Raw genomic sequence first — 26,604 nt, forward strand, 5'->3', positions numbered from 1 at the left:
ACCACTTTAATGACTCCTCCTTCACATTCATAGTGTAAATTAGAGCTGAAGGAGTAAAGGAAAAAAGGGCTCTCTGATAAAGCAAACATCTGAAATTAGACTTAGCTCAGTGTTCAGTGAGAATCACACATGAGGATACTTCCCTRGCACCTCCAGCTATGGCACAGGGGGAAAAACAAAAATCAAAAACCAGCTTTGTAGAACCTGGCAATAAACCCAGTTAAATGAGAAATAGATGATTGTAATACTATTAGTGCAAAACTGCCTGGCACCCTCTTTTACAAAACCTCTAGTCCTAAAAAAAATTTCAGTTTCCAGATTGAAATAGAGCAAAAGAACAAAAAAYAAAAATTAAAAAACTCCAAACCACCATAGCAATAAACCAAGATCACAAACCCAGAAATCTCAAAACACCTCTAAAGCACATACAAAGAAGCAAGATTATATCCTTTCAGGCAAAGAATTCCAGATTATTCTCTGTCCTTAAACTGTACCTGGGATTCCCCAGCACAGAGCCCAGAAGGTTTCTTCATCTGCCTGGGATGGATTTCCCAAAGTAAAGAGATGGAATTTGTAATCAAACCCCAGCCCTCCCCACACCTCACACACACCCAGGACAGCAGGAGCAGGGTGATTATACAACATTTCAAAAATTTCAAGCAGGTTCCTGATCTGCAGGGTGACAAAATTGGTGCRTTACAGAGCAAATGCATGAAGCTGACTGAGTCTCTCTGTAATTACACCCTGGATATTTTACCATTGTAAGCTAACAGCAGTGACACACAAAAAAAAAGAAAAAAAAAAAAACCACCCCTATAAATTGACAGCATGACTATGTAATAGAGATTTTCCACTAGCAGACCTGTAGCATCTTGCTTTACAAAACACAGAATAATCTTTAAAAAAAAAAAAAAATGCAAGACTCCTGCAATTTCAGGCAGCTGTTCAGGTAAAACGAAAGCAAGAAGATTGTTTATTTTAATAAAGCTATTATATGTGCAAYTCCAAATTAGGAATGGCAGGAGACTGGGGGATGCCTAAACCATCACCACCTGTTTGCCCTGAAAATCAATTAAAGTCACACTATCACAGCAATCCCTTCCTAGCTAATAAAAGTTATACAGCTTCAACATGCAGCTTTAGGTGCTTTGTGGGAATGTGCCTGAAATCTAAATCCTGAGTCTCACATTACTGTGATACTAAACACAACTCTGAACCACTGTAAAACTTGCTTTTTTGGGGTTAGAGAAGGTGTTAAGAGGAAAAGAGACCCCGAAATGCTGTTTTGATGCAGTGGATTGAACTAATAATCAGTAAATTCTAACGATTCAGCCAAGAACATTATATAGAGTTTGAAGTAGGAGAAAACTGAAGTCCTTTATGACACATGCCTGTTCAACATATTCTGCGCTGCAGAACAGATCCAACTTTACAAGTTGAAAGCAAGGGCAGTAGAGACATCCCAAGTGTTTTAGTAATTAAACGAATATGCATAATGAACCATATGCCCAAAGGGCCTGTTCTTCATGTGGGCCAGATTTTTGTTTGAATTTTTAATTTTTATATACAGATGAAACATTTCATGTAATATAGCAACAGTGCAAAGGAACATGCTATGCAGRAAGGGAAGGAGGAACTACCCATGTGAGAATGATCAGAATACACTTGATGAATTCTGCTCCTCAATTTCCGATTCAGAGCCAAGAGGGCTTTAAAAAAAAAAAGAAAAAGAAAGAAAGAAAAAATCCTTTTCTCCTTTGAACAGCTGTATTAGTCATCTGCTCAGAGTCTAGAAGAGAGGCATTGAATATATGTATATTTATATAGGTCATATTTATACATTTATGTGTGAAATGGATTCGATACACCAACACATTTAGATGCTGCAAGACTAGCAAAAACACAGACACCACCAAACTGAAAAGCTCCAGATCCACCAGAAAAAACAGCTACAGGATGGCTCTCTGGTTGGCAGGACCTGTCATGTCGTGTGAGCTGCAGTGAAACAGGACACACATCTGTCTGTGAAACAGCAAYGGGCATTTTTAAAAAGATGGGTCAAATTGCACTCTTATTACAGTAATGTTACCCTGCTGTGAATGTCAGGACACCACAGCCTTGTTACAGAAATATTAAATCTCCCAAATTCTCCCGGGATGGAGCTGTGCTCCTCCTTTCTCAGTAATTTTTACCTTTTTTTACATCCCTTGCCCTTAAATTACTTTCCACGCAAAAGCAGCATCCTTTACAAACAAACTATTTCATTATTATCAGCTATTTCAAATATCCAAACTGCCTAATAATAATAATAATAATAATAATAATAATAATAATAATAATAATAATAATAATCTGCTTTTTTTAAGTTGTTCTGATCCACTGGACAAATTTCTATTTTGCTTCAAAAAAAAAAAACAGTGGCAGGGGTCAGGAACTTGTCGGCATGGTCATTCTGGTTCAGAAACAGAAAAAACTTTCAGCTTCATCAAATTTCTGAGTAAATTTTTGCACACTTTTCAGGCTTTAYGAACTGAGAGAACTCAAATCCTAATCAGGCTTAGTGATGGAGAGGGAAATTGGGAAGTGAATAGCAAGAGTGCCCCACAGTAGCTGAGGTGTGGCACTGCCCTGGGACAAACAAGCTGTGGATGTGTGTCGATGGAGTGAGATATCACTAATTTCTGAATTAAAAGAGTGACTTTTCATCACATTCAGGAGTTAGGTGACTTTTCTTTAAATCCAGGAGTCAAACTTTCCATGGGACTTCAGGAACTCTGCTCACCAAAAGTAAGCAGCAGGGAATGTAAAAGCAAYCCTGGCCCCAGGCTTTATAAAGTATTAAAAAGCTGAAATGAGTTGCAAAGAGCAGCATTCAGTCCTAATTCAGGGTCTGAGCTTTGGCCACCGCTCGGTTTTGCATGATCTAGTGCTCTCCATGGAAAGACAGATAAACTTCACCAGCTGTCAGAAGACAAAAATTGACACAGAGCATCACCTTTCCCGACTGTTTAAATCCTTTAAGGAAGTGTTGGAGCAATTAGAGAGGGAGTCTAATCTTTGCAGAGTGCATTAACACTCTCCGACCTCGCAGACAATAGATCAGACCTCAGACACATAAATGCTTCCCCAAGGCTTTTTAACCGGAGCATTTGATCTCACGGCCACGCCGTGTGTTCTACCACAGGTATCAGAGGCAGGATTCAGTGGGCACTAAAGCCAGCATTCATACAACCCTCAAAAAAAACAACAAAAAAAAAAAAAAAAAAAAAAAAGCAAGCAGGAATTGCCTTGATTGCAACTGCATGCTGCTGCAGAAGTACTGCTTCCCAGAATAAGGAGAAAAAAAACAAGAAGAAAAAGAAACAAAACAAGATTAAAACCATCCAGAGTAGCTCTGCAAAACGTCTTCATTTTTATTAATCTCATATTTCCTTTCTACTGCCACTGTTTATTTCCCAGCTTTGGAATATAAATCTATTTAAAAAAAATGCTTAGATTAGTTTTTTTTTTATTCATAGAAACAGTTATCTGATAATAATTTCAAAAATACTTCATTTCTTAACCCCTGCAGAGGGACTTAAGGGAAAGGGAATTAGGAAGACCGGTCTAGTTTATTAAGGAAATTGAAATATATCATTGCAAATAATTTTCCCAAATGTGTACATGGAAGTATCTGGGGAAGTTTTCTTAACTGCTGGAACAAGTCATCATCTCATTCCTGATGGGCATGTTCAGTTAAAAAAAAAAAATAAAAGCTAATATCGCTGTATCAATTATGCATTTCCCATTTAATATTCTAAAAAAAAAAAAAAAAAAAAAAGCTAATATCGCTGTATCAATTATGCATTTCCCATTTAATATTCTAAACATTTTAAGAAAATTTGCTTGCTGCAATTTTTTAATGGAATTAGACTTTCTTGCCATCATGTTCTGACAGAGGCCACATCTCATATGGCCAGTGAMTAATGGGAGGATAAAAGCAGCTGACTGGATTCCCACCCACTGCTAAAAAATGGGTGCTGCAGTCTCCCTGAGCACTGGGGGCTCTCCCCACCCCTGCAAAGCATTTGAGGTACAGTTATGGCTAAAAATACCAAGATGAGCCTATTAATTTTTTTTCATTAGCAGCAGGATTTTGTTTTACCTTTCTGGACCTACAAAAGGGGCCTTTTTGTGAAGTGCCTGTGCTACAAAAGGATTTGGCTGCTGTTGAAATGGGGATCTCAAATTTGCCAAGCCAAGTGCACCACAAATGACAAAAAGGTCACATATAGCCAGTATATTTAAAAACAAGCAAGCCTTCAAAGTCAAAGTGTAATGCAGTTATTTCTAATCTGAACAAACAATAGAATGCACCTAATGAAAGCTGACAATTGGCTTTGATACAGAGATGTGCTGCTCTTCTCTTCCATTAAAAGATGAAAGCTGAAGGAAAGTACAGAAGACAGCGAGTTCTCCCAAAAAAAAAAAAAAGGAGAAAGTTCTGAACCTGAGCTAGCAGAGTAGCTAAAGGCTGTTTTAGTGAAGACTTTTGCTCACCTTTGACACTCATCTCTCAGTAAACATGCTGACTTTACATGGGCAGTGCTAAAGGTAAAATAAATCAGCATATTAGACCAGAACAAAACACTACATGTTTTACATATTTATCAACACTTCTCAAAATCACAGCACTACCTTTAAAAAAAAGACAACAAAAACACAGAAAAACACCAAAACAAACCAGCTAAGCTTGACTACAGTGTGGATGCCACAATTAAGAATAGCAGATTTAATTTTCATGAAGTTGTGGGGGAAGAGATCAAAACTCTATCGATGTTATAGGCAGCAGTGCAACCATCTACTGTGGAAGCAGTCAAATTTGTTCGTAATTAATTGTAAAAAAATTTTTTTTTAATCAGGTTTCTGGGATTTTGCAGTCATCCCATTGTTCCAGGTTTATTTCCAATTGAATATTTAACAAAAAAAAAAAAAAAATTGAAGGGACATATCCTGATTTAAGGTATTTTTAGTATTGCTGCTATCCTCAAACAACCCAAGAACTTTCTGCTTACTTAAGAATTACCTCTAAGTTAAAGCACATCTTAGTKGCTAATAAAGAAAAGTAAAGCTAAATGAGAACAGGCTTTAAAAAAAATTGTTTTTGCTCTGCAGCTTCTCTACTTATCTCTTTTTATTTCAGATCTTGTAAAGGATCCAACTCTCTTATTTAAAATAAAAAAAGAAAAAGAAGCCCAACAAGCAGAACATCYTAAGAGAAATCCCTCAAGGTGTATCTGTCTCCATCATAAAACCAAAATGTTKCATTACCTTCAAATAGGAAATTTCTTCCAGTTGTCACGATTTCTGCAACTAGTGGTACATTAGAACTGAGAGAAAGGGTGAATTAAATTAAAAATAAAATAGTTCAAGCAAGAGAAAGAAAACCTGCCAGAAAAATCTGACAAAAGCCTGAATGCCAGAGCTGGCTCATTCCTGAGGGTCCATCGCCATCTACAGGCTTTTGCTCCTCTCAGAAAACCTGRTAATTCTATTCACACAGGATTTTTGCCCAAAACGGGGATGGAGATTTTCAACTGATGTTAAATAACACAGGTTTGCCCAAGTTAATCGAGTTACAGTGATTTAAACCACCTACACACAGGTCTCTACTTAATTTCCTCATTTTTGAAAAATAGAAACTTCCTCTGTGTTTCAAGAGAATGCAGTGTTGTTCTAAGCTTCCATCTGTGTTTAAAAAAAAAAAAACCAACAAAAAAAACTACCTTTCTAAATTAAAAGAAAAATAAAAAACAGACAGAAAATACTGATAGGGTTGTTCCACCAATGCCATGGGAGATAATAGTCAATGTCTAAAATTTTCCTGTAAAAGTGAATGCTTTAAAGTACTTTCTAAGAGGTGCCAGGTCAAAGTAATGTGAATAAAGAGACAAACACAAGCAGATGCTGACTGAAAGAAAATCAATGCACCTGTGGCTCTGAAGGGAAAAAAGAGCACACTAAGTAAAAGAATTTTTAATTTTAATGGCATTTTTGCTTCCTAGTATGTACCTTTTTCATCCTGCACACCATGGGTTTCCTGCCTTTTTTTGTTTGTTTGTTTGGGCTGAGCCGTATGTTTTTTCCATACAGCTTGCACTGTCTATATCCATGCCAACTTTGGGAATTTTACAAATAAGCTTCTCAAATTCTGGTATTTCCAATAGTGGTGGGTAAGTAGCTTCTGTCTCGCACTCCTGTTTAATGAGTCTCACACAGATGCAACGTTCATTCAACTTAGAATACTAATTTCATCTTTGTTTATGTGATTTCTAGTCTATGAATAAAGTGAACTTTCAGAAAAAGCGACAGGCAAATTGGGAAAATGAAAGTTACTGGATCCTGACACGGAAAATCATCTCTTTGGGATCAAACAAGACAGCAAATGGTTACAAATGAATTTCTCTCAGTTTTCAAGCTACGATTCAATTTGGAAGAATTTAAAGTCAGAATCTTGTGGTAACAATCAAAAATTCWGAAGGAGCCCAGGAATTTTAATCTGAAGTTCCTCTAAAGAATTTAAGAATGCAAAAAGAAATACAGCACGAGAGAAAAGCCAGCCTTGAGGTGATGGGTACACCAGCCTTGTCCACATTTTTTGTGGCAAATTCCKAAAATGACAATGGAGGTTTGCAAGACAGCAGTAAAAATCATGAGCTAAATTCACCTTTGACATAATGCAAGCTTTGTAGTTTTGTTGGGAGTACAGGAACCAATGCTGCCTTCCTGGATAGAGAATTTCACCTTTTGTAAAACAGTTTGATAATAGTCAAAGTTAAAAAAAAAAAAAAATTATAATTAAATGCTAATGTGTGATTGCTCTCACAGTTGGCAGAACACAGAGTCTGCTAGCCAGGCTTGAGATACAGGAGTTCAGCAATGTTAAATATACAAATAAATCCAGCAACAGGCAAAGAGTATTATTTTACTGGGCTGAACAAAGCAAAACAAATGCAATGGGTGCAAAAATGAACAGAAAAATGTACAAAATAGCATAAGATCAACAATAATATTCCGCAAAAYTTCAGGACTTGGAAAGACACAAGACGTCATATATTAACAAAAAACAAAAACCACAAAAACATTTTTAAAAAAGGGCTTCATAAATCAAACGGCTGAAGTGCAACACAATATAGCAAAGCCCAGCCAGACCACAAAGAGGGTTTGCTCTTCATAAACATCAGATCAGGCAGCTGAAATTATTAGCAAAGMGCTGTTGTAAGTGTCACCTGTGGTGGGTATAATTACAGGCTACTGCTGCAAGCACGCCCACGTCATATGGCAATAAAAGGACCTACAGCGTGCCAGGAGCAGGCAGACAATGGAGAACACACACCACCTGACGAGAGCCCAAAAAGATCAGCCAGGGAGGCTAATAAAAATGACAGCTTCGAAACAAATGACAAAGCTTTGACCACCCAAAAAAAAAAAAGAAAATTAAATAAATAAAAGGCGATATCAAATTAGCTGGGAGTGTAATGAGCGCTGAGCAGAGCTCTGCAACAGGTTGCAACTGGAGCACAAAGGCAGGCAGAAGGATTTGTGGATGCAGTTAGTTCRGGTTTTAGCTAGAAAGAGCCCTTTTTCACTTGCTTTTTTTTTTTTTTWAATTAGCTRAAATGTTTCCACATTTGATCCTGGCTTTGTGAGCTGTCGTTAAATAGCCAAAGAGATGAAAACTGCATCTCCAGTCTGGTTCAGAAGACTGACAGACACACATACCTATTTAGCTATCTTAGCACCAACACCTTCTAGGGATAATTCCCCACCCTGTAACAAAGCTGAATTTCTTTCTCCTTGCCTGAATTCTCGACTGGATGCCTGCACACACATTCCTGCTGCACAGGGGCTGATCCTACAACAGGATTGCTCTTTTACCCAAACACTTGGAGCACAGAGTTTAACAACACACAGCCGAAGTATTAAAAGGTTTTATCATCAATTAAAACCAACAAAATGCAATTAAAGAGTGAGAGGCAGCGATTTGGGTCTCTCTCATTACCGGGGCTGAGGGAATCATTCCGATGTGATGGGTTCAAGTTTYGAGTACATAACACTGAAGAGCCTCAGAAATATCAGCACAGCATAATTTCAGAGGAAGATCCCCAGCCCTAAAATCTGGGGAATTGCTATAAAGGGTAAATGCCTTGGTGAGCACACCCAGAGGAAATGACTCCTCAGATGCAAAACATAGTTTTGCTTTTATTTTGGAACATTTCACTGGTAAAGGCAAATCCCCAAAACTCCTGAGAGGAAAACACAAGGCCATCCGTCTTTTACAAAGTTAAAAGGAATATTTGTACTGGTCCCTGCTTAGCTCCATCTCACCCTGACTCCAAGGCTTCAAACTTTGCTTTTTAAATCTTGTTTATCGTGTTGTCAAGGCTCTAAGTGGTTATTTCCCTATTAACTTTGTCCTTGTTTGTTCTTGCATTTCGGAAAGAGCTGGAAATAACACGTGTTTACTTTTCTGTATGTCTCTCAGCATCATCAATATCACTGTTGCTATTCCAGGAATTTTAACTGCTGCAGCAAAGCAAAGTCTGGGATCTCAAGCTCAAACCGTACTCCCCTCAGCCACGGAAAAACAACATTGGGAATGTAAAAATTGCTGGGAAAAGGGAGAAACCATCTCCTTTAATAGTSTGGAGAAGGTTTGTTCTCATCTGAGCAGCCACTCGTGTCAGGTACCGTGCTCCTGACAGCTTTGCAGCACAAGCAGAGCTCCGGCCGGGGGAAAGCAGGATGAAAACGCTTCCTCCAGCAGTAGGAAAATGCTTTTACTGGGATGTAGAAATGAAAACACACCTCCAGCCCAGCCTCTGCACCGCAGCTCKACACAACAGCTTGGAAGACGTGCCTTTGCCAGGGGTTTGCAGAGGAAAAGAGGGGAGGAAATGTTGGGGGCACTGAAGAATTACTTAGGTCAGATTGCTGGAACCTGCCTCTCACTGCTCCTCCAGCACCAGCTCTAGCCTTAGCATGAACGAGTTTCTCTACCAGAGTGTTATTTTACAGCTCCCCTATTTAAATAGAAACTGCCTTCCTTCCTTTGCCGACTGCTTCTTTAAAACTGTAGGAAAACACAAGCTGCAAACGGGCTGAAACAGCCCTCAGCAAAAGCTCTACAGTAAAGCRGATGTAAAGACCATCTCTTTTGCATTAATACTTCTTTTTTTTAAGTTTTTTTCTTCTTCCAAGTCCCCTATTCAGTGTTTGAAGAATGTTCATTCTTCTCTCTTTAGGATTACATCTATTCATTTTATTTAGCTTTTTAATGTGGAGACATTTTAATCTACCATTACTTTAATGCTGTTCCCGAATAGTTTGGGAACAATGATTTATATTTCGTCTTCAGCTATGAGGATGAAAAAAAAAAAAAAAAAAAAAGGGAGAAGAAAGACTATACCCTTCTCATCAGTTACACATGTAGGCATGGCAGGGCGGTTTGTGCTTTGTATCAGGGAACTGCCTGGTCAAAACTCACAGAAAATTCATGGGGAAAAGAAATATTTTAAAGGAGCTCATGTGAGAGCACATCTTACTTCCCCACCCAACAGAAGAGGAAGTGATTACCATCCACTGGTAAATACTCAAATTAAATCTCTGTCCTTTGCTTGGTTGACCAGAGGTCCAGTATTTTTTTTCAAAGCTGCTACTGGGTCTCCCTTCTCCAAAGATTTCTCGTGTTCCCTGTGAAACTTCCATCCCGAGAATTTCCTCTAACTGATCTATAACTCCCCTTCCATCAAGGGAAAAATAAAATAAAATAAATCACTGTGTGGCAAAACAATGCAGGAGTTAAACTGGATGTTTTACCCGTATATTGTTGTCATGTCCAGGGTTGAATTATGCTCAGCAAAACAGGGCTGGAACATTTTGTGCTTTTCTCAGGAAAGGCCAACCATAACATGCAGGAGACACTAGTCCACACATAGAATGAGAGATTTACCCCAAGTAAATTCCTGAAAGTTTAGACTTTGAGTTAACAATTGTCTTTCCCGAGGGGGTAAAGAACATTTCACTCTTACTGATAGGCAATTAGCAATTTTACAGGACGCTGTCAACAAGCAAATGGCCTTTTGCCCCTGGTTCATCCCTATAAATATAGCCCAGCTCAACACGGATCAAAAATGGCTCATGTCTAATAAGATGATGCTCAGTCACACACWCAGCCGAGATTTTGAGAATTCACTGCAGGCTCTGACCTCTCTGCTGCTGCTGGCCCAGGAGAGGCTTGAAGCAAACTGGCAGAGCAATGCATGGAGCTGCAGCCTCACCCAGCCAGCCCTGGGGCTCCTCAGACCCCCAATCTCCCCTTCCCAAGGAGCCAGTGCCAACAAACCGGGCATCCTGGAGCTCTGTCTGGGTTTAAAGAGCTCTGGAGATCTCAATGGAGAAGAGAGACAAACCCAACCTCTGCAGCAAGGAGCACGAAAGCTTAAATTCRGCTTTGCAGCTGCACCTACAATCCCCAGAGCTTCCCCTCACCTCAGCTGGCTTTCTGGGAAGCTCAAAGTGCTCCGAAATGCTCCTGTGCCTGTCATTTTGCCAGCCACCCACCATTAAATAACTGCAGYGAGTCTGACCAAAAGCCCCACATTTCCAACCCCTTATGCTGCATCACCATAGATCCTTCCCTTCCTCCCAGCAATAAACCATCATAAAATAATTAGTAGACACAGGGCAATGTCACTGCAAAATAAATAAACACYGCCTGTGCCTGCTGCATTCCTTGTGTGGCTGGAGCTGGCTGCCAGCGAGGGCTGAGCTGGAAAAATCGCTCCCACCTGTGCCCGCCCTGGATCAGCAAAAACCCAAACCTGACAGAGTGGGAAAYGCTGCCAGTAAAAATGAAGTATTCTGGCATGGGTGAGTGTGCAGGGACCCTGAARGAATTCAGCAGCAGCACTGCCAGTCACACCAGAGGTGCCCTGGTGGCTGGGTTCCCATCATTTGCCTGATCCTGTCAATGTCTCTTGCAACTATYGTACAAACTTTAAAAATAAAATAAWATATATATATGATAGTAAAAATTCCAGTCAATATATCCTTTTAATTTGCACCAGATTATATTTTTTAATGCAATTACTGTAATTTCATTAAATGGCATAATTACCATTAATGCAGAGAAAACTGTCAATAGAAGGTGTAATTATGTTGTATAAAATCACAAGCACAATGTGCAATGATGCATAATTCCTCATGAAAATCATTGTGACTAAAATTAACTTTTAAAATATTTTTAAATGCATGCAGTACAGTGAGAATGATTTGGTTATTACAGACTTTACTTCCACAATCAGCAAAGGAGAAGCAGAGCMGGCAGGGAATGTTTGCACACAGAAYGAAGGCTGAAAAATTTGGTTTAAGTGTGCAACAGGAAGGTAAGAAAACAAGTTTTTGTATGCATGAGTGRGAAAAACAAACAGGTTATAGTCAGACAAATAAGCTGAGCTATGAGCAGACATTCCCCCAGGCACATTACACCATACAGCTTTTTGGAACCAGCAATGCTGTGTGGAAGTGATGTTTCAGTGGAGAAAAGTGTGACAAGGAAAGAGTGAAGAGGACCAGGCTAAAACTGCAACATTCAGACTGGAAACTAGTAGAGAATTGGCCAAGGTAGGACATAAAACATGTCAGGCACACGAGAGGGACCAAGCAGGGAYTGGTGTTGAGGTATCTTCTAAATAAAGATCTTTTTGAGAGGTATGTTTCAATTAAAACACAACGTATTGTGTTGAACACAGAGGTAACTACATCAAAATAAATCGAAAGGAATGTTTGAGGGTCTTTTTGTCCTAAAAATCTACAAATTCCCCCAAATCCTGAACTGATGGAGAAGAATATACAAAGTGCTTACAGGCATCTCTTGATATATGAACAGTTGATTCTATAAGCAACATTTTTCATGTGTGAGATATTCCTGATGTTCCCAGGCACACACAACCACATTTCTGGTTACATTTCTGTCACCAGGCCAGCAATGAGAGGTACACCATGATGAACACAGAAATTCTGTGTGATCCTCTCCTCTGACCCAGGGTCTTTTCTCTGCATGTTGTGTAACACAATTTGCACCAAACCCTTTATGCACAGGGTAAACATCACCAAAATCGAAATTTTGCTTTTCACCTCACCTCCCTTTCACCCTGCTTTCCTAAACCTCTAAACTTGAAAAAATTCTGGTTTTAACTATGCTTCAGCAGAGCCCAGTGTCCTCTGTGCCTATACAATTAACTCAGATGAAAAATCATCKGATTAAAAGCACAGAACACTGATGAAAAATGGCATTACATTTTTACAGCACAAAAAAAATTCATCTACTCACAGGTTCTTGGACTGTCTCCTCTCACCATTATACCCTAATAAAGACATTTAGCTTGGGATGATGAATCTTACAAATGAGGAAAMAGGRTGAGAGTATTTTTCTCATTCACTGKTGTCCTGCCTGTGCTGTCYTCTGTTTCCTCCCTCTTTACCTGTCCCTTTTTCTCTCACACCCCCAAAAGCAGCTRATGTCCTTGTCACACACACGAGCTAATAGGGAGGGAAGACTGAAACAAGTAGGTGAAAGATGCGGTGTCCTCGCCTACTGCGTCCTCTGACAACCTCACAAATATTTCATCTGTCTGGCAATGGGCTTTGATTTCTTAAAAAAACAAGGCTCCCATGATTATTCTGTCTGCTTGTCCTCCTCCTCCTCACTTTATTCCTCCTCGGAGGAAGGGGCATGGGTTACCTGCAGAGGGAAACCAAGGGAAATACAAGATCAAAATGGTTAYTGCCAGGGGCCCGAGGGACACTGTCTCTAARGAAAAATAATTCTTAAAAAAGGCATTTTCTGGTTTGAGGGCCTGGCTGGCATCGAAGCTACCAGTGAGGGTTTTACGAACCCAGTTAATTTTTTTTTTTCTCAGCTTTGTGCATCCTCCTCACCTCATCTTTTCACCAGCACGTTAGGAGTGGATTTTCCACCCAGACTGGGCAGGGAAGGATGCTGCACCTACCGTGCTGTGTGAGTGTTTTCAATACTATGAACACTCACRCTGGAAATAGTGAGACAGAGATATATAATTAGCATTTCATTTTTAGTGCCAGAGCTGAMTTATTTCCATGTGAGAAAAATCAGATAGACTTAAATTTTGGGTTGTAGAAAAAGCCTGTGGTAATTATTCTTAGAGATGAGTATTTTTATTCCTTTCCCATTACCCACTTTCTTTCAGGAAACCAGGAGTATTATGGTATCCAGTAAAGATGCTATCAACCTGTATCTTGTAACCTGCTCCTTTTCAGTAGGAATAAATTCCTTTTTCTGTCGACCCATTATCCCACCTTGCTATTTTTCTGCCTCTCCATCCCTTGCAAACTTTTCCTASATTTGGAAAACTGAACCTGACAGCTATAAGTTCACAAATAATTTTAAATACGTGCTTAAACTCCTGCTGCCCAGTGATGGTAGGACATGGACACTGGGATTTTACCCTCCCATTCCAGCCCCAGCATGAATGGCCACCTGATTCTCTGGGACACAATCACAGAACTCTTTCACACAGTCACATTCACTTCAGTGAGGTACCAGCTACYCTGCTCTCCAGACATTAAATATATATAATATATAAAATAAAACATGACCTAAGTAAACATCAAACAACAGGGAGACAAAAATTTAGAGAGAAAAGACCGTCTCACCCTACCCACTCTTCCATGTGAGCCATCCCTCTGACCTACAGGATGAAGACAGCTCCTCTGTCTTTGCTCTTTAAATCAATTTCAAGAAGCTTCTTTCAATCAGGAATGGTCTACTCTATTCATCTGTGCCAAACACACTGAAGTGTTTTCCTTAAAAAAGCCTTTAAGCATCTTACAATTCACAGGCAGTAAACACGGGAGAAAATCTCAGAGATGTGGAYGTTGTACTGCTTAATAAACACTCAACTCAAAAACTTTCTTTCTGCATGCTGGACCACCACAAAACGATTTCTGCAACCTTTAATGGCATGCCAAACATTTCAAGCATGAAGAAAATGTCACACCGCAGAATAAAGAGCAGGCAAAATCTTTTTGTGCTTGAGTGGATTATGAGAAAACTGCAAATGGGGTGTTTACTACCAAGAGGAAAAAGGAGAGAGATGAAAAGCGGGATAGGCAGGTGGAGAACTTGGCTTTTTGTTTGCAGGGTGCAGTGGAACTCACTGACCAGCCTTCTACATTTTTTTTTTCTGTTAAACATTGTATTATTACGGTCAGGAGAATAAATTTGCAACAGGCAATGTCAACCCAGGCAGAGTTGATCGATAACCTGCAGGGAAGCGATGCCTCATTGCCATGGAGGATGGAAAGGACAGCACCCAGCAGCTCACTGCATCACCCAAACCAAAAGCATCTCCCTGCATCACCCTCCTGGCCAACACCTCCTTCCCTTCCTACCCCCAGCTGCCATGTTTCACATCAAAAATAATTAAAAATTCCAGAGTCTCCACTCAGTTACTGCCTGCGCACGGCAGCACCACCCTTCATGGACATGAGCATCCTCAGCGCTCGGTGCAGATAGTGAATCCCTCTGCTCCAATAGAGGAAAGAATATTCCTGAAGGTCCCATTTCCATCCCCATCAGGCCCAGTTTGGCCCAAGCTGCCTGGAAACCCACAGCCCTGCAGCCCCACAAAACATCAGCACCAGTGAAGGAGAAAGGGCTCGGCGCTGGTGGGGAGGAAGTCAGGGGAACACTCCTGATCTTACATCACTCAGCCTCATGCAACAAAGGAAGRAATCCACTTACCACAAATGCTGTCAGGCTCTTCACCGTGGACTCCCAGAGAAAGCAGCTCCAAAGGAATTGTATTGTATTCCATATTGCCATGGTGATTTTTTTCACGCGATCAACATTTCTTGATAAGATCTGATAAATATTGAGAGGGAGGAGGGGAGGAGAAGAGGAGTTTTTAATCAAACACACTAATATCCTACTATTGCTTCAGAAACAGGGATAATTTAAGCTCCAAATGCACGCCAGGGCACATATTACAAATAAAGCTTCTATTTCAGAAACATTCGCCAGCTCCTGTCTGCTTTCTGATTACACCCAAACCTTCCAGATTTTCCTCATGCCTCACAAAAAAAAGAGAAAAATAAAAGAAAAAAGCCTCATCTTGATGCCAAAACCAAATTAAAGAGTTACACAAACCTACCTTTATCCTCTTTCAGTTCTTAAAATACATCAGTGTCTCAGGAAAAGGGACAGAGYGAATGTAGTCTGAACCTCTTTTCTACATGTTTTGGACTAGTCCACAGAAACAAAYAGGGATTTTTAGACTTATTATCGGGCCTCTTGATTTTAAAAATAATGGGCATTGTTCTAAAATCCTATGGACTTTTTACATAAGGAATTAAGCCCTGGTTTCTTCCTTCCCCAAGAAGGGAATAAGGCTCTCRTTGAGCTTTAAGTGCTGCGAACTGTGCAAAATCCACAGCTATCATTTTCCCCACTCTGAAGCACAAAGCAGAACTACTGATGCAAGCTAGATCAGAAAGCAATTTCATGTTAACACAAACAAACCTTTTAATATATACAGAAATACACTGAATTTACATGTGTTCAGCATTTTATGCATAAATAGGTTTTGTTCTTGCAACCATGCTACAGTAATTTAAATCTCTCCCAAACAGATGCAAAGGCTTAGCCCAGACAAAATTTTCACCTTTTTAGAAAATTTGCGGTTCTCCTCAGTAAAGCGCTTTTCTCGGGGCTTGAACGTTCTAATACTTGCTTTTATCTAGGGAAAAAAATAACAAAAACAACATAATATAGTTTTAAACTAGTTATTTCAGTTTCATATCACCAGCGCTGYACAGGGAGATCAGGATTTTCAGCATCTCTCACTCTTTTCAGACTCTGYGTGACTTAGGAGTTACTTTTAATACATATTTTCTAAAAAGAGGATGGTGAGGCACTGRCACAGCTTGGCCAGAGAGGGTGGATCCCCAACCCTGGAAATGTTCAGGAGGACAGGACTCAGACTCACTGGTGTAGGGGAAGGTGCAGGGGGTTTGGAATGAGSTRAGATGGGTCCCTTYGAAMCCAAACCATTCACTGATCCCACGCTAAGGAAAATGCAGCCAAGTTAAACTGGGCAAGGCTGGGCTCAGTTCAGCAGGAGCGGAGCTGTGGCACAGCCCACATAATAAATGGGAGTTAAAGCAGTGAAGGGCTGCAGGGCATAAACAACTGAGACTCACTCAGCCACCTAAAAACTAAGCAGCACWGTGTCCTTGCCTCATTAATTTTCCTGTCAACACCCTGGGAAGAGAACATCGTGGGTCAGCTTTTTGGGGAAGAAGGAGATGTTAGAAGAAATTTGTAGTAAGATGAACATGAAGCCCATTTTCAGCTATCACAATTGGAGCCATGGCTGCAGCAATCAGCACCTCCTTCCTACAGCACTCGGGGTCATTGTCCCTCCAGAAATGCCCCTTCTCTGTCCCCATCCACCTGGAGGGCTCTGAGATCCSAAATCTTCTTCACTCTCAACATCCAACATCCCTCCACCACCAGATGCAATGGGGACAGGACATTTCTGACTCAGCTCCTGGTTCTGCAAGCATTATCCCCACACTTGTCCTTGCACATTCGGACTTTTTTTACTTTGATTAGAAAAATAAAATACTTCAACTCACAGGATTAAATAGGACATCCAGCTCCAAGTAAATGACTCCTTTTGAAGCACGCTCCAAGTCTTTATTCTTCAGGGTGTAACAACTTTGTTTACCRTTTCTAATCTATAGTTTGGGGTGAGGAGGGGAGAAAAAGCATCAATATTTTCCTGGCTGTATTCCTCAATACAATTTGAAGACATTGCAAACAAATAAATATATATAACTCAAGCACAAAAAAAAAATTAAAAAAAAAAAAACAACTTCCTCCAAACCTTGATAATATACTTGGAGCCTGAAATACAAAACAATCGATGGATTAGAGACCTATAAAATTGCAGATTAAATCTCTTATGGTCCAACTTTAATTTTCAAACCTTGTACTTTATAGTAGAGYAGTGCATGCAATAACCAGTCTGAAAATTCTGCCCTGGAAGCCAGTGAGTTGATGGGAAGCAATCAGCCTCTGTTATTGCAAGTTTAAAATGGGATTTTTCTTCCAAAGTTTAGGAAAAGAGCCACAAACAACAACTCTACCTACCTATTGCACACCCCAGCACACGAAACCACTTCTTAATGCTTAGTTTATTGCAACGTTATCAAATTATTACCCAGCAAACAAATGCAGTCCAAAGAAATGAATCAGCTGAAGTGGAGCGAATGCTAATGTAACAAATGTTCAAAATTAACTAATTCATGTAAAAGACTTCTCCCCCCACCCCACCCCTGAATTTCAATGCCATTTCTCTGCTCTGATCCACCGGTTGGCCCTGTCTCATTAAGCATCTATTAAAAAAAATTTAAAAAAAAACAACAGAAAAACAACCAGCCCAACAATAAAAAAACCTTCCTTGCCATTTTTGTAGACTATTTGGCTCAAAGCAAAAGCATTCTCTCTTCAAAAGTGATGGCAGAAATGTATTTATTATACACAGTAGGATATRTATTGATTAAACATTTGGCTTTTTAGGAAGCAGACCAGTTAATTCCAAACAGCAGTAACATAAAAAACTGCAGCTTACCAAAAAGCTACATGGAGGGACTGTAATGATCAAAGATTAAAGATAACGGAGAAAATTTGGGGGCCATGAAATTGCAACCATATTTAAAATGGCTATTGCTGCTCTGGCATTTAGAAGAGGCACTCAYATAAACCATGGCAGAAATGAGTAAGGAAAAAAAAAAAGGTGTAATAGGAACCAAGTGATTTCACAAGACAAGGGAAAGGTCACTTTCCTTCCCAATGTTGCTCCACCCTTTCTATACCAACAGTCAAAAGTAGATGRGTTTTCTGCCTAAGGGTTGAAAGTGAAGATGGTTTTCACAAGGACCAACTCTGCATCCTCAGTATATGTACAACCAGGAACACCAGCTTTTATTTATTTTCTCACCCAAAATTTTACCAGTTACAGAGACCTATGTGGAATTCATTTAATCTTGATAAATAATAACAATAACAGGCACTGAACTAACTGATCATCAAGCACCTCTGCTTTCAGCACAAGAGTACACGCAGTGCTGGAGCTGGCAGCAAAGGATGCTGCAGCTCCCAGGAAAGGGGCAGGTAAAAAATACATTTTGCAGACCTCCAGCCTCATAAGAGAAGAGCTGCCAAAGTGATTAGACCCTTTTCTAGGGCCAAATGGACYGGCACCAGAAGGTCCTCAGGCCAACTGCCACATACAGCATTGTCAACCCATCATAAATGTTCTTATTTCACCAGTTTGCTTTTACCCCCTTCAAAAAAAATCAGAATTTACTGCATGAAAACAAAATTTTGTTTAGAAATTAAAGCTTTTGTTCAGTCTTCCAAATTAAATAATAAATGGTTTTACTGATGGCAAGGACATTGAGACAGAAGGATTTGGTTTGAGGTCGTTGGTCAAAGAGGATGCCCCAGCAACAGGTYCAGCCTGAGCTTTGATTCATGGATTATGCTGTGACAGGTTAGAATACACTTTATTCCCAGTGTATCTGCAGAGATGTAGATGTCACAATATCCTAACTCTGGTTTGTCCATAATTACTAATTTTGGAGCTGAATTTCCATGTTTTTCAGGCACACATCTCATCACCTTTCATGCAGTTACACCAGAAGCAACAGCTAGTGGGAAGGCCTCTTTATAYTCCTTGGGATATATTGCTTTCCTACATCCTTCAAGAGCATAACCCACAAGGAAAAAAAMCACAGAGCTAAATTGATAGAAAAARGGAAAGAAATGTTTCTGAGTATTTGAGCCTGATATTGTGGTATTCTACATTCAAAAAATAAAGGTTTGGGGAAAAGACTCTTCATTTTAAGAGCTGGAGCTGAATCAAACATTCTGGGTGTGTCTGCAGGTTTTTTCACACAATAAAGTTTAAATCAGCAACAAATAATTTCCACCTCTGCCTGTATTTGTAAATAGGGGTTGCTTGGGAAACTTCTTGAATGGTGTCATTATTTATTGTTGCTGCTATTATTCAATTGAACAGGGCAGGGAGTAAAGCAGTGCAAATAAAGTTTTAGAGTCAGATTTATTTGGCGTATTTAATTCTAAGTGTTTGAACTGTCTGGAAAAAGATGTGCAATTATAATTCAGCCTAAGACTAAACATGCATACAGATGTTTCAGCTTTTGACTTTCTTCAGAAGGGAAGAAGCGTAAGAGAAGAATGACAGAGTATGAAATTSCCAATCTCCATTACAATTTCATTTGGATTTAAAAAAAACCCAAAAACTGAGAAGTCAAACAAAAGATTCTCTTACGGTTTTGGTACCGTGGTTCAACAAAAGGTGCAGGGTAATTCTAAGACCCACGATTGCATGGAGATTGCACTGGTGACAGGTCTCAACTGTGTCCACAAGAAAACACGCAAAAGAGCCTGAAATATTCTACATTTTCACTGCACCCTCTTCTTGGGCCAGAGTTCAGATTCTGTTCAGTTTCTCCCCCAACCCTGAGAGGCRGACAGTCACATAATTAAATTTTGGAGCTATTWCTTTCTCTTCTCTGGGTGCTCTGCMCCAGTCCCTGCTGTTCCYAAACATTGTTTAAATGCTCTCTCCAGCTGTGGAAAAGTGAGCAGCCRGGGCTGGGGTTGTAGGATGAACCTCAATGTCACAAAGATCAGTTTTCTTCTGCCACCCAAACACCTTCTGCTGCAAACCTGGTGATCTCACAGAGATTTGGTTCAATAAATAGTTCTGGTAGTTGGGTCTAAACCAGGTTATCTTTCCTAAGATTGTTAACATCTACTTAAAGGGAAGGAWAGGACTATTCAAATTAAATGGGAAAATATCTGCAGGTAAGCACCTCAAAGAGACATAATCAATATTATTTCTTTATTGATGATGCTTTATAGCCTCTCTGAATACTAATGCCTGCATTCTCTGAAAGCTGCTTAATAGCTTACTAGGGCTCAACCACTGAGCAAGACTGCCCATAACCCTGGGATTAACACGAGGACAGCAGTGCCTACCACACCCACATTGCTGCAAGGTCACCATCAGAAAAATAATCTAGATTTTCATCCCATGGGCATTTCTGATGTTTGGGGCATTTCCCTCTTCTGAGTCGACACAGAAAGACAAAACCATGTCCATACTGTAACAGAATGAATTGTACATTCTATATCACAGCCCTTCTCCACACAGGACCACGCWAAGGAAATTACCAGCTGCAAGAAAAGCTGAAATTCTTTTTGCAATAAATATTTCGACCTACAGAGGCACTTCAGGCAAAACACTCCCTTGAAGTTGCCTCTTAACTGCAGGAAATGTTGAGGTACACGAGACCATCCAGTCAAGGTCCAAAGTGCACTAGGTTCCTCTCAAATGAATGAATATATTTGCTAAACTCTTTGCACAGATGTCCCCAGTAAAACAAATGTGACTAAACACAGTATTGATGTAGCCAGCCAATGCTAAATCTATTAAGCAACAACCTTCTGACCGCTTGGGAATTTTAATGAAATAGCAAAAGCCAAGATTGATATGACACAAAACACAGAGAAGACAGGACCCTTACACAGCAAAGCGTGTTTTTTCATTGCTCTTGTCTCAAAGAAATATGGTTTAGTGGCTTTTTTTTTTTTTTACATTGATTTTAAGAAAACTTCACTGTGTATCCCACTTTGATGCAGATTCAATGTCATATATTGATGAGCTGACAGAAGAACGCTGGGTTAAACCTCTGTACATCAACACCCGTGACGTGTGGAGAGGGTAATGGCCACTCTCCAAGGGTAATTCATCTCAAGCATTTGGGACCTCTGATATTCCTGCTTGAGCTCATTGCTGATGCACAATGTCATCCCATCTGCCYTGCATAACATAAAGCTGTCTTGCAACACACACACACACCTCCCCTTATCCAAGCACGTATTTCCCCAGGAAAAGATGAAAGGAAGTCAMATATTTGATCCACCTGTATGGGAATAAAGAGTGTTTTGTTTCTCCCCAGTCTTGCCACGTGCAYTGAACTAATTTTGTACAAAATGCCTGTTCCTTCGCTGCTCCTTCACCCCAAAACTCTTTACCCCAAACACTTGACTGTGAACAACCCTCTGTGGGATCCAAAGCGGAGTCAAGRTTTGGGTTCTTGGCAGAGGATTGCTATCCAAAGACAAAAGAGATATGGTGCTGATGGACTGAAAGAAAGCAGGCAGAGCTTTCATACAAGGGCTTGGAGCCAGTCTGAGGAGGAGCTGAAAACCCTGAGAGCACAAGAATCCTAGGTGATACTTGAGACAACATCCCTGTTGATACCTTTTCAGTGAGCAGAGTGTGGCTGGAGGAGAATCTAATGTCAGGAACAAGGCGCTGTTTTTCCTGGAAGAGGTGTGGGGGATTTTTCCCCATTCCAAAAATCCAGGTTCACAATCAGGATAAAAGTCAGAACAGACAGCACACTTCACAGCTGCCTCCATTGCATAAACACAAAAAAATTCACTTTTCTCCGACTCTAAAACTTTCTCCTGGAAAGGACTTGTACACTTATGCTCAAGTGCTAAGTAAGTGCAATCGTCAGGTGTCTGCTCTCTGAATCCAGGCCATGCTTTAGACCACTGAGCTTGCCAAAGGCASACTCCTTGTTTTCAGTGTATCACTGGCTACTGACCTTGCTTGGCACTTGAAAATATTTCACAGACCTCTTCCTGTTTGCTGGGAAAAAAGGGTGCAGCTGAGRACTACTCTGAGCTGATAATCCAGCAGATAAAAACCATTCCATTCTGCGCTACAACTCTTCGCTCAAAGGCCTTTCTACATGGGGATATTTGATATACTCTGCTTTCAAATTCATTGAAGCACACTATATGCTCCCATGTCTCTAATAACTTGCAGCCTTCCAGGAGATAGGAGTCTCTTGAAGCAGGAGAAAAAAGACAGACCCTCACAAAGAGACACACGGCTGCCTTTACTAAGATCTAGGACACAAAGGAACACAGAGGTAGAAAGGACTTCTTTGATAATTAGTTCAAGTCCCCCAGAACCTACAAAACTTCTGAARCCTATCAAACTTCTTTCTTGAAGTAATAAAGTTTTTGCCCTACTTCTCTGTTCCCCAGGTTCTTGCCTGGTTTCTGGCACAAAAGCCTGCTCTGCTCACGCATGTGGGCTTCTCTTCCACACCCCACGCTCCAGGATCTCCATCCCAGGATCTCCATCCCAGGATCTCCATCCCAGCCCAAGGGCTGGCCAAGCCACACTCTGTGGGTCACCTCTGGCAAGAGAGGGATCCATCCTGCTGGACACCCTGGAAGCACAAATCTGTGTCTTTTCTAGTTCAAACCGTGCTTCTGTCAATGTGGCTGAGCAGAGCAGTGTTTGAGAGGAGGTCTCAGACCTGCTTTAGAGCAGGACAGCAATCTGACAAAAAGGACAGGGGAAAAAAAAAGGACAATAGGTTGATCAACATGGAAAAGTTAAAGCTAAACCMTAAAGAACTTCTCTCCCTCTATCCCCAAGTTCAGTTTATTGCTAGTATTAATCCAGTACRTCTACCAGAACATGAAGTTTGCAGCTCTATTCATCGTTTGGCACCTTAAAACCCTTTTCCATGCTGTTCAGCTTTTTATTTTTGTTATTTGATTCCTGCAGTAATCCTAGATCACAGTCAAGGATGAATGGAAAGAACACATCATGTCACTATCCCTGTATTTTTGTGCAGTAAGATTATTCCTGTGTTAATGGGATGATGAGGGTGTAGTCATSTTTGCAAAATGCCAGTGTGGGACCACTGAACACATTTAACCCAAAATTCTTTGTCAAATTAATTAAACATTTCACATCCCACCAACATATACTTTATTCAAGGCAATTTTTCATTAAGAAAAGAATCTAGTCATCCATGAACAATTCCTGGAGTAAACTTACTTCACGTGCTGACAGCTCACAAGTCAAACTTGTGCATTTTTAACAGGGAAAAAAAATGCCAAATGCACATCTATTTTCAAAAGACAATTCAATGCCAGGCAAATATTAGGTCTGATTACATAGAGAAATTAAATCTCCATGACTGTGAGGCTTCCCTGAGTCTTTAACTTTTGTTCTCTTTTAGTATATTTATCTAAATGGTTCAAAGCATACATCCAAAGTTAGAGTCAAAATGACAACATACAYTGAAATTCCAATTTCAAGAAAAAGAGCTCAGAAAATTACAGTTCTCTGGTCTGAGCAGACCAAGTTAATAGGTGCAAAATGTTTTTAATCAAAAGCAGAGATGGGTATATTTACACTAGATTTGACTGAAATAGGAGGCAGAGAAGTTTGGATGGGAAGGAAGAAGATCAGTTGGCAAAGGAAAGCATAAACAATTTTTATTTTACTTTTCTTTTTTTTTGTCTCAAACCTTGGACACGAAAAAACCTACTCTGAATAGTTTGGACATTACCACACACATGCACTCCCCTCCTCTGCCTTGTTACATGCTTCCTAAGGGATACTTGACAAATGCCTATAAAATCAACAGAAAATCCAAATCTAACATCTTCTCGCTGTGAGCCCACACAGCCTGCTGCCGATCATGCAGGCCATTTGGCAAGCACTGGGTCTGCAGGAGAGCAGCTGCTCCAGCCACTCTCTTCCAGTAACATCAGAGCTACGAGGACTTGGGGAAAAATTAACRGAGCGATCAAAAATGGAATAAAAGATGTTAAGAGGTTTTTTCCTCCCTGTAAACATCAAATAATCCTCCATGCCCAACTGACTCGAATATTGTTCTAAAATAGGAGATACTGACAACTCAAGCTACAAAAATAGATGAATGTAATACTATATTATATACCTATTTTGGGTCTAAAATATACCCAAAAAGATCACGCAGTCTGAACCATGGAGGGGAGAGCATAGGAAAGCTCACAACAGCATGTGGAACACCAAGAGCTCAGGATTCACTCCTCACATCCCATATCTTAAGCCCTTTAAATCCCCAAATTGCTGGGGTTCCCCTGTTTCAGACTCCAGTGGGAACTGGGAAGAGCACAGGGTGCATGAAAGCAAACACACTTTTGTGGAGAGATTCAGAAGCCACATTGCTTTTGATTCACACAGACAAGAAATACACTTATTTAGACAAAATCACAACAAAACTGGAGCACACAGACTTATTTCCCTACCACTATAAAGCACGCCTTAGTCTGGGATCATATCCTCTAAGCCAGTTCAAGAGTTTCCTGTGCAGTTCATTATTTATTTGGAAATACCAAATGTTTCAGTCTCCCTCTCTCATCTTGACTGGTCCCTTACCTAAACTGTGCCTGCCTTGATCATTTGGGGTTTTGGCTTTCCCTCTAGAAATCCCCCATTTGTCCAGCCTTTGCTAGGACAGAGCCTCACAAATCCATCACTGCCTTTCCTGCAGCAGTCGACCTCTAAAACTCAGATTCTTGCCTTCGCCCTGGAAGCTGCGTGCCAGCCTTTCTGCAGAGGTGAATATGCCTTCACAGGGATGTTTTGAAACAAGGCTGCAATTCTGTAGCCTGTAATTTCAATCAGGATCTACCATCTGCCTGTCTGARAGCGCTATTACCCACAGCATCACACCGAGCATTACCCAGAGCATCCACCCCAGCAGTCAGGTTTTAGAGGGAAAGCACAAATGCCATCATGGAAGGAAAGCAGAAATGTCATCACAAATATCCTGACCTGAAAGGGACTCACAAGGTTCCTCGAGTCCAGCTCCTGCACAGGACAGCCCCAAGAACCACACTACAATGTTTGTAGGACAAATCATCCCCCCAGATGTTTGCAGGGGGTTCAACCACGTAAATACCTGTCACAGGATCCCCTGTGCACACAAAACCTCCTGCAGAGCATCACGGCCTCACAACTCACAGATCCCTCCTGCCTACAGCTAAACATGTTTGCACAACTTGACTAATATGACATAAGAGTCCCAGGATGTTTCAAGCCTCATCTACTAATTGATTTAATAAGTCACAGCCTAGCAAGTTCTTCCTACATGTTACTAAACTCCACCAGGACCTTCTGTGACAGTGCACATACACATGGAGCTGTTTATGCCCTCTTGATCTGGTCTGCTCACCATTACTACCAGCCTCCTTTCAAAATTAAATCAGTCTTACCAAACACAAAGCCGCTTTCCCCCCCATTTCTCCATTAAAGTCTTTTTTAATGACCCTTTCATGTCCCACTCCCTTTAGCTTGGCCTTTTTTTGGCAACTTCTGAAAAAGCTTCAACTCTCCTCAATCTCCAGAGCAACCACTTTCCCCTGAGCTCGCTTTGTTTCCAGTTTTGATTTTACACTCCCATGGTAGCGCTCACTCCTCAACMTATTTGTTTACAGAACAAAAGCCACCAGTCTTTAAAAGCACCACGGAGTGGAAAACACCCCTTTTAGGTAATTTYATTCAGCTGTGCCAGTAACAACAGCTATCTCTAGTCAATCCTACTGTGATGTGCAATTACTTTCTGGGAGCAGAAAGAAGCAAGACGGAACAAAGRCACGCTTAAAGCGTTACCTTCGGAAGATGATGTGGAAACACACAGAACGACTCAATTATGTTTTCAGACCTACATGGCACTGATGAAGTACAGACATCTCTGCAATTTGCTTCCCAATCAACCGAATTTGTACTAAAATGGGCTGACAATGCTCGTTACACTAAGGAGAACCATAAACACTGCCAACTAAGGCGTGGACRGATCACAAAACCCGTTTAAATCTGTGGGGTTTTGAGCTACAGTGGGGGAAAAGTGCAACTTGTTCCCTGCCAAGCATGATACATGTGGTAAAGGTTACTTACAGACAGCAGAGGAATGGCAACTTTTCCAAGGAAATCAGGGGGTTTGTCTCCATCTTCATCAAACACTGTCACTTCCAGAACATCGTGAATGTCTTTAATAGGGCTGAAACAAGAAAGAGTAGACACGTAAAAAATAACAAAATTCGATACACACGCACACAGCCTCCACCACAAAGRTCTGAGAATACTGTTTTACTAATTAAGTTTGCATTTCCTTTGAGTATATAACTAGCATTTAATTAAATTCCCCCCCAAAATGAGTGAAGTGATGGGYATTCCCCGAGCTTCCCCCTCATGTTTCAGTTGCATAACTAGGTGAAGAAACTACCAGACAGAGAGTTCTTKCTTTTCTTTTAAATTGGTGATGCTATCAGTGTAAAACTCAGCTCTCCAACAGAGAAAGCTGGTGACTGGGAGAGGTCCAGGGCTGAATTCAAACCCAAGCTTCATGGCATTAAAACTGCACAGTGCCACCACACACAAGTGTGCTGCAGAAAACCTGGATATAATGGTGGTATTGAAAGCTCCGTCTGAAATGGACTCACCCACTCAAAACCATCCACACTGCTCCAAAACAAATCTAAAACATCAATAGCTTTTAAGGGGCTTAATTCTTTTTTTTTTAAATGGACAAAAATCTAAGGAGAGATGCGAGTGCCTG

At 40.5% G+C, this 26,604-nt stretch overlaps 1 protein-coding gene across 3 annotated transcripts in view; it reads right to left on the bottom strand.

Annotated features, from left to right (window-relative positions):
* Positions 1-26,604, bottom strand: part of MCTP2 (multiple C2 and transmembrane domain containing 2) — a 102,972-nt gene that overhangs the window by 31,221 nt on the left and 45,147 nt on the right. For all 3 annotated transcript variants that reach the window (XM_057378211.1, XM_057378209.1, XM_057378210.1), the window contains 4 exons: positions 25,944-26,046; positions 16,720-16,821; positions 15,744-15,818; positions 14,825-14,944 (listed from right to left, as the gene is read on the bottom strand). In XM_057378211.1, coding sequence (XP_057234194.1) covers positions 14,825-14,944; positions 15,744-15,818; positions 16,720-16,821; positions 25,944-26,046 — 400 coding nt within the window. The remainder of the gene's footprint in view (positions 1-14,824; positions 14,945-15,743; positions 15,819-16,719; positions 16,822-25,943; positions 26,047-26,604) is intronic.

This window comes from Malurus melanocephalus, unplaced genomic scaffold (genome assembly GCF_030028575.1).
Source record: "Malurus melanocephalus ecotype Western Australia unplaced genomic scaffold, MMel_1.1 scaffold_347, whole genome shotgun sequence".
NCBI lineage: Eukaryota > Metazoa > Chordata > Aves > Passeriformes > Maluridae > Malurus > Malurus melanocephalus.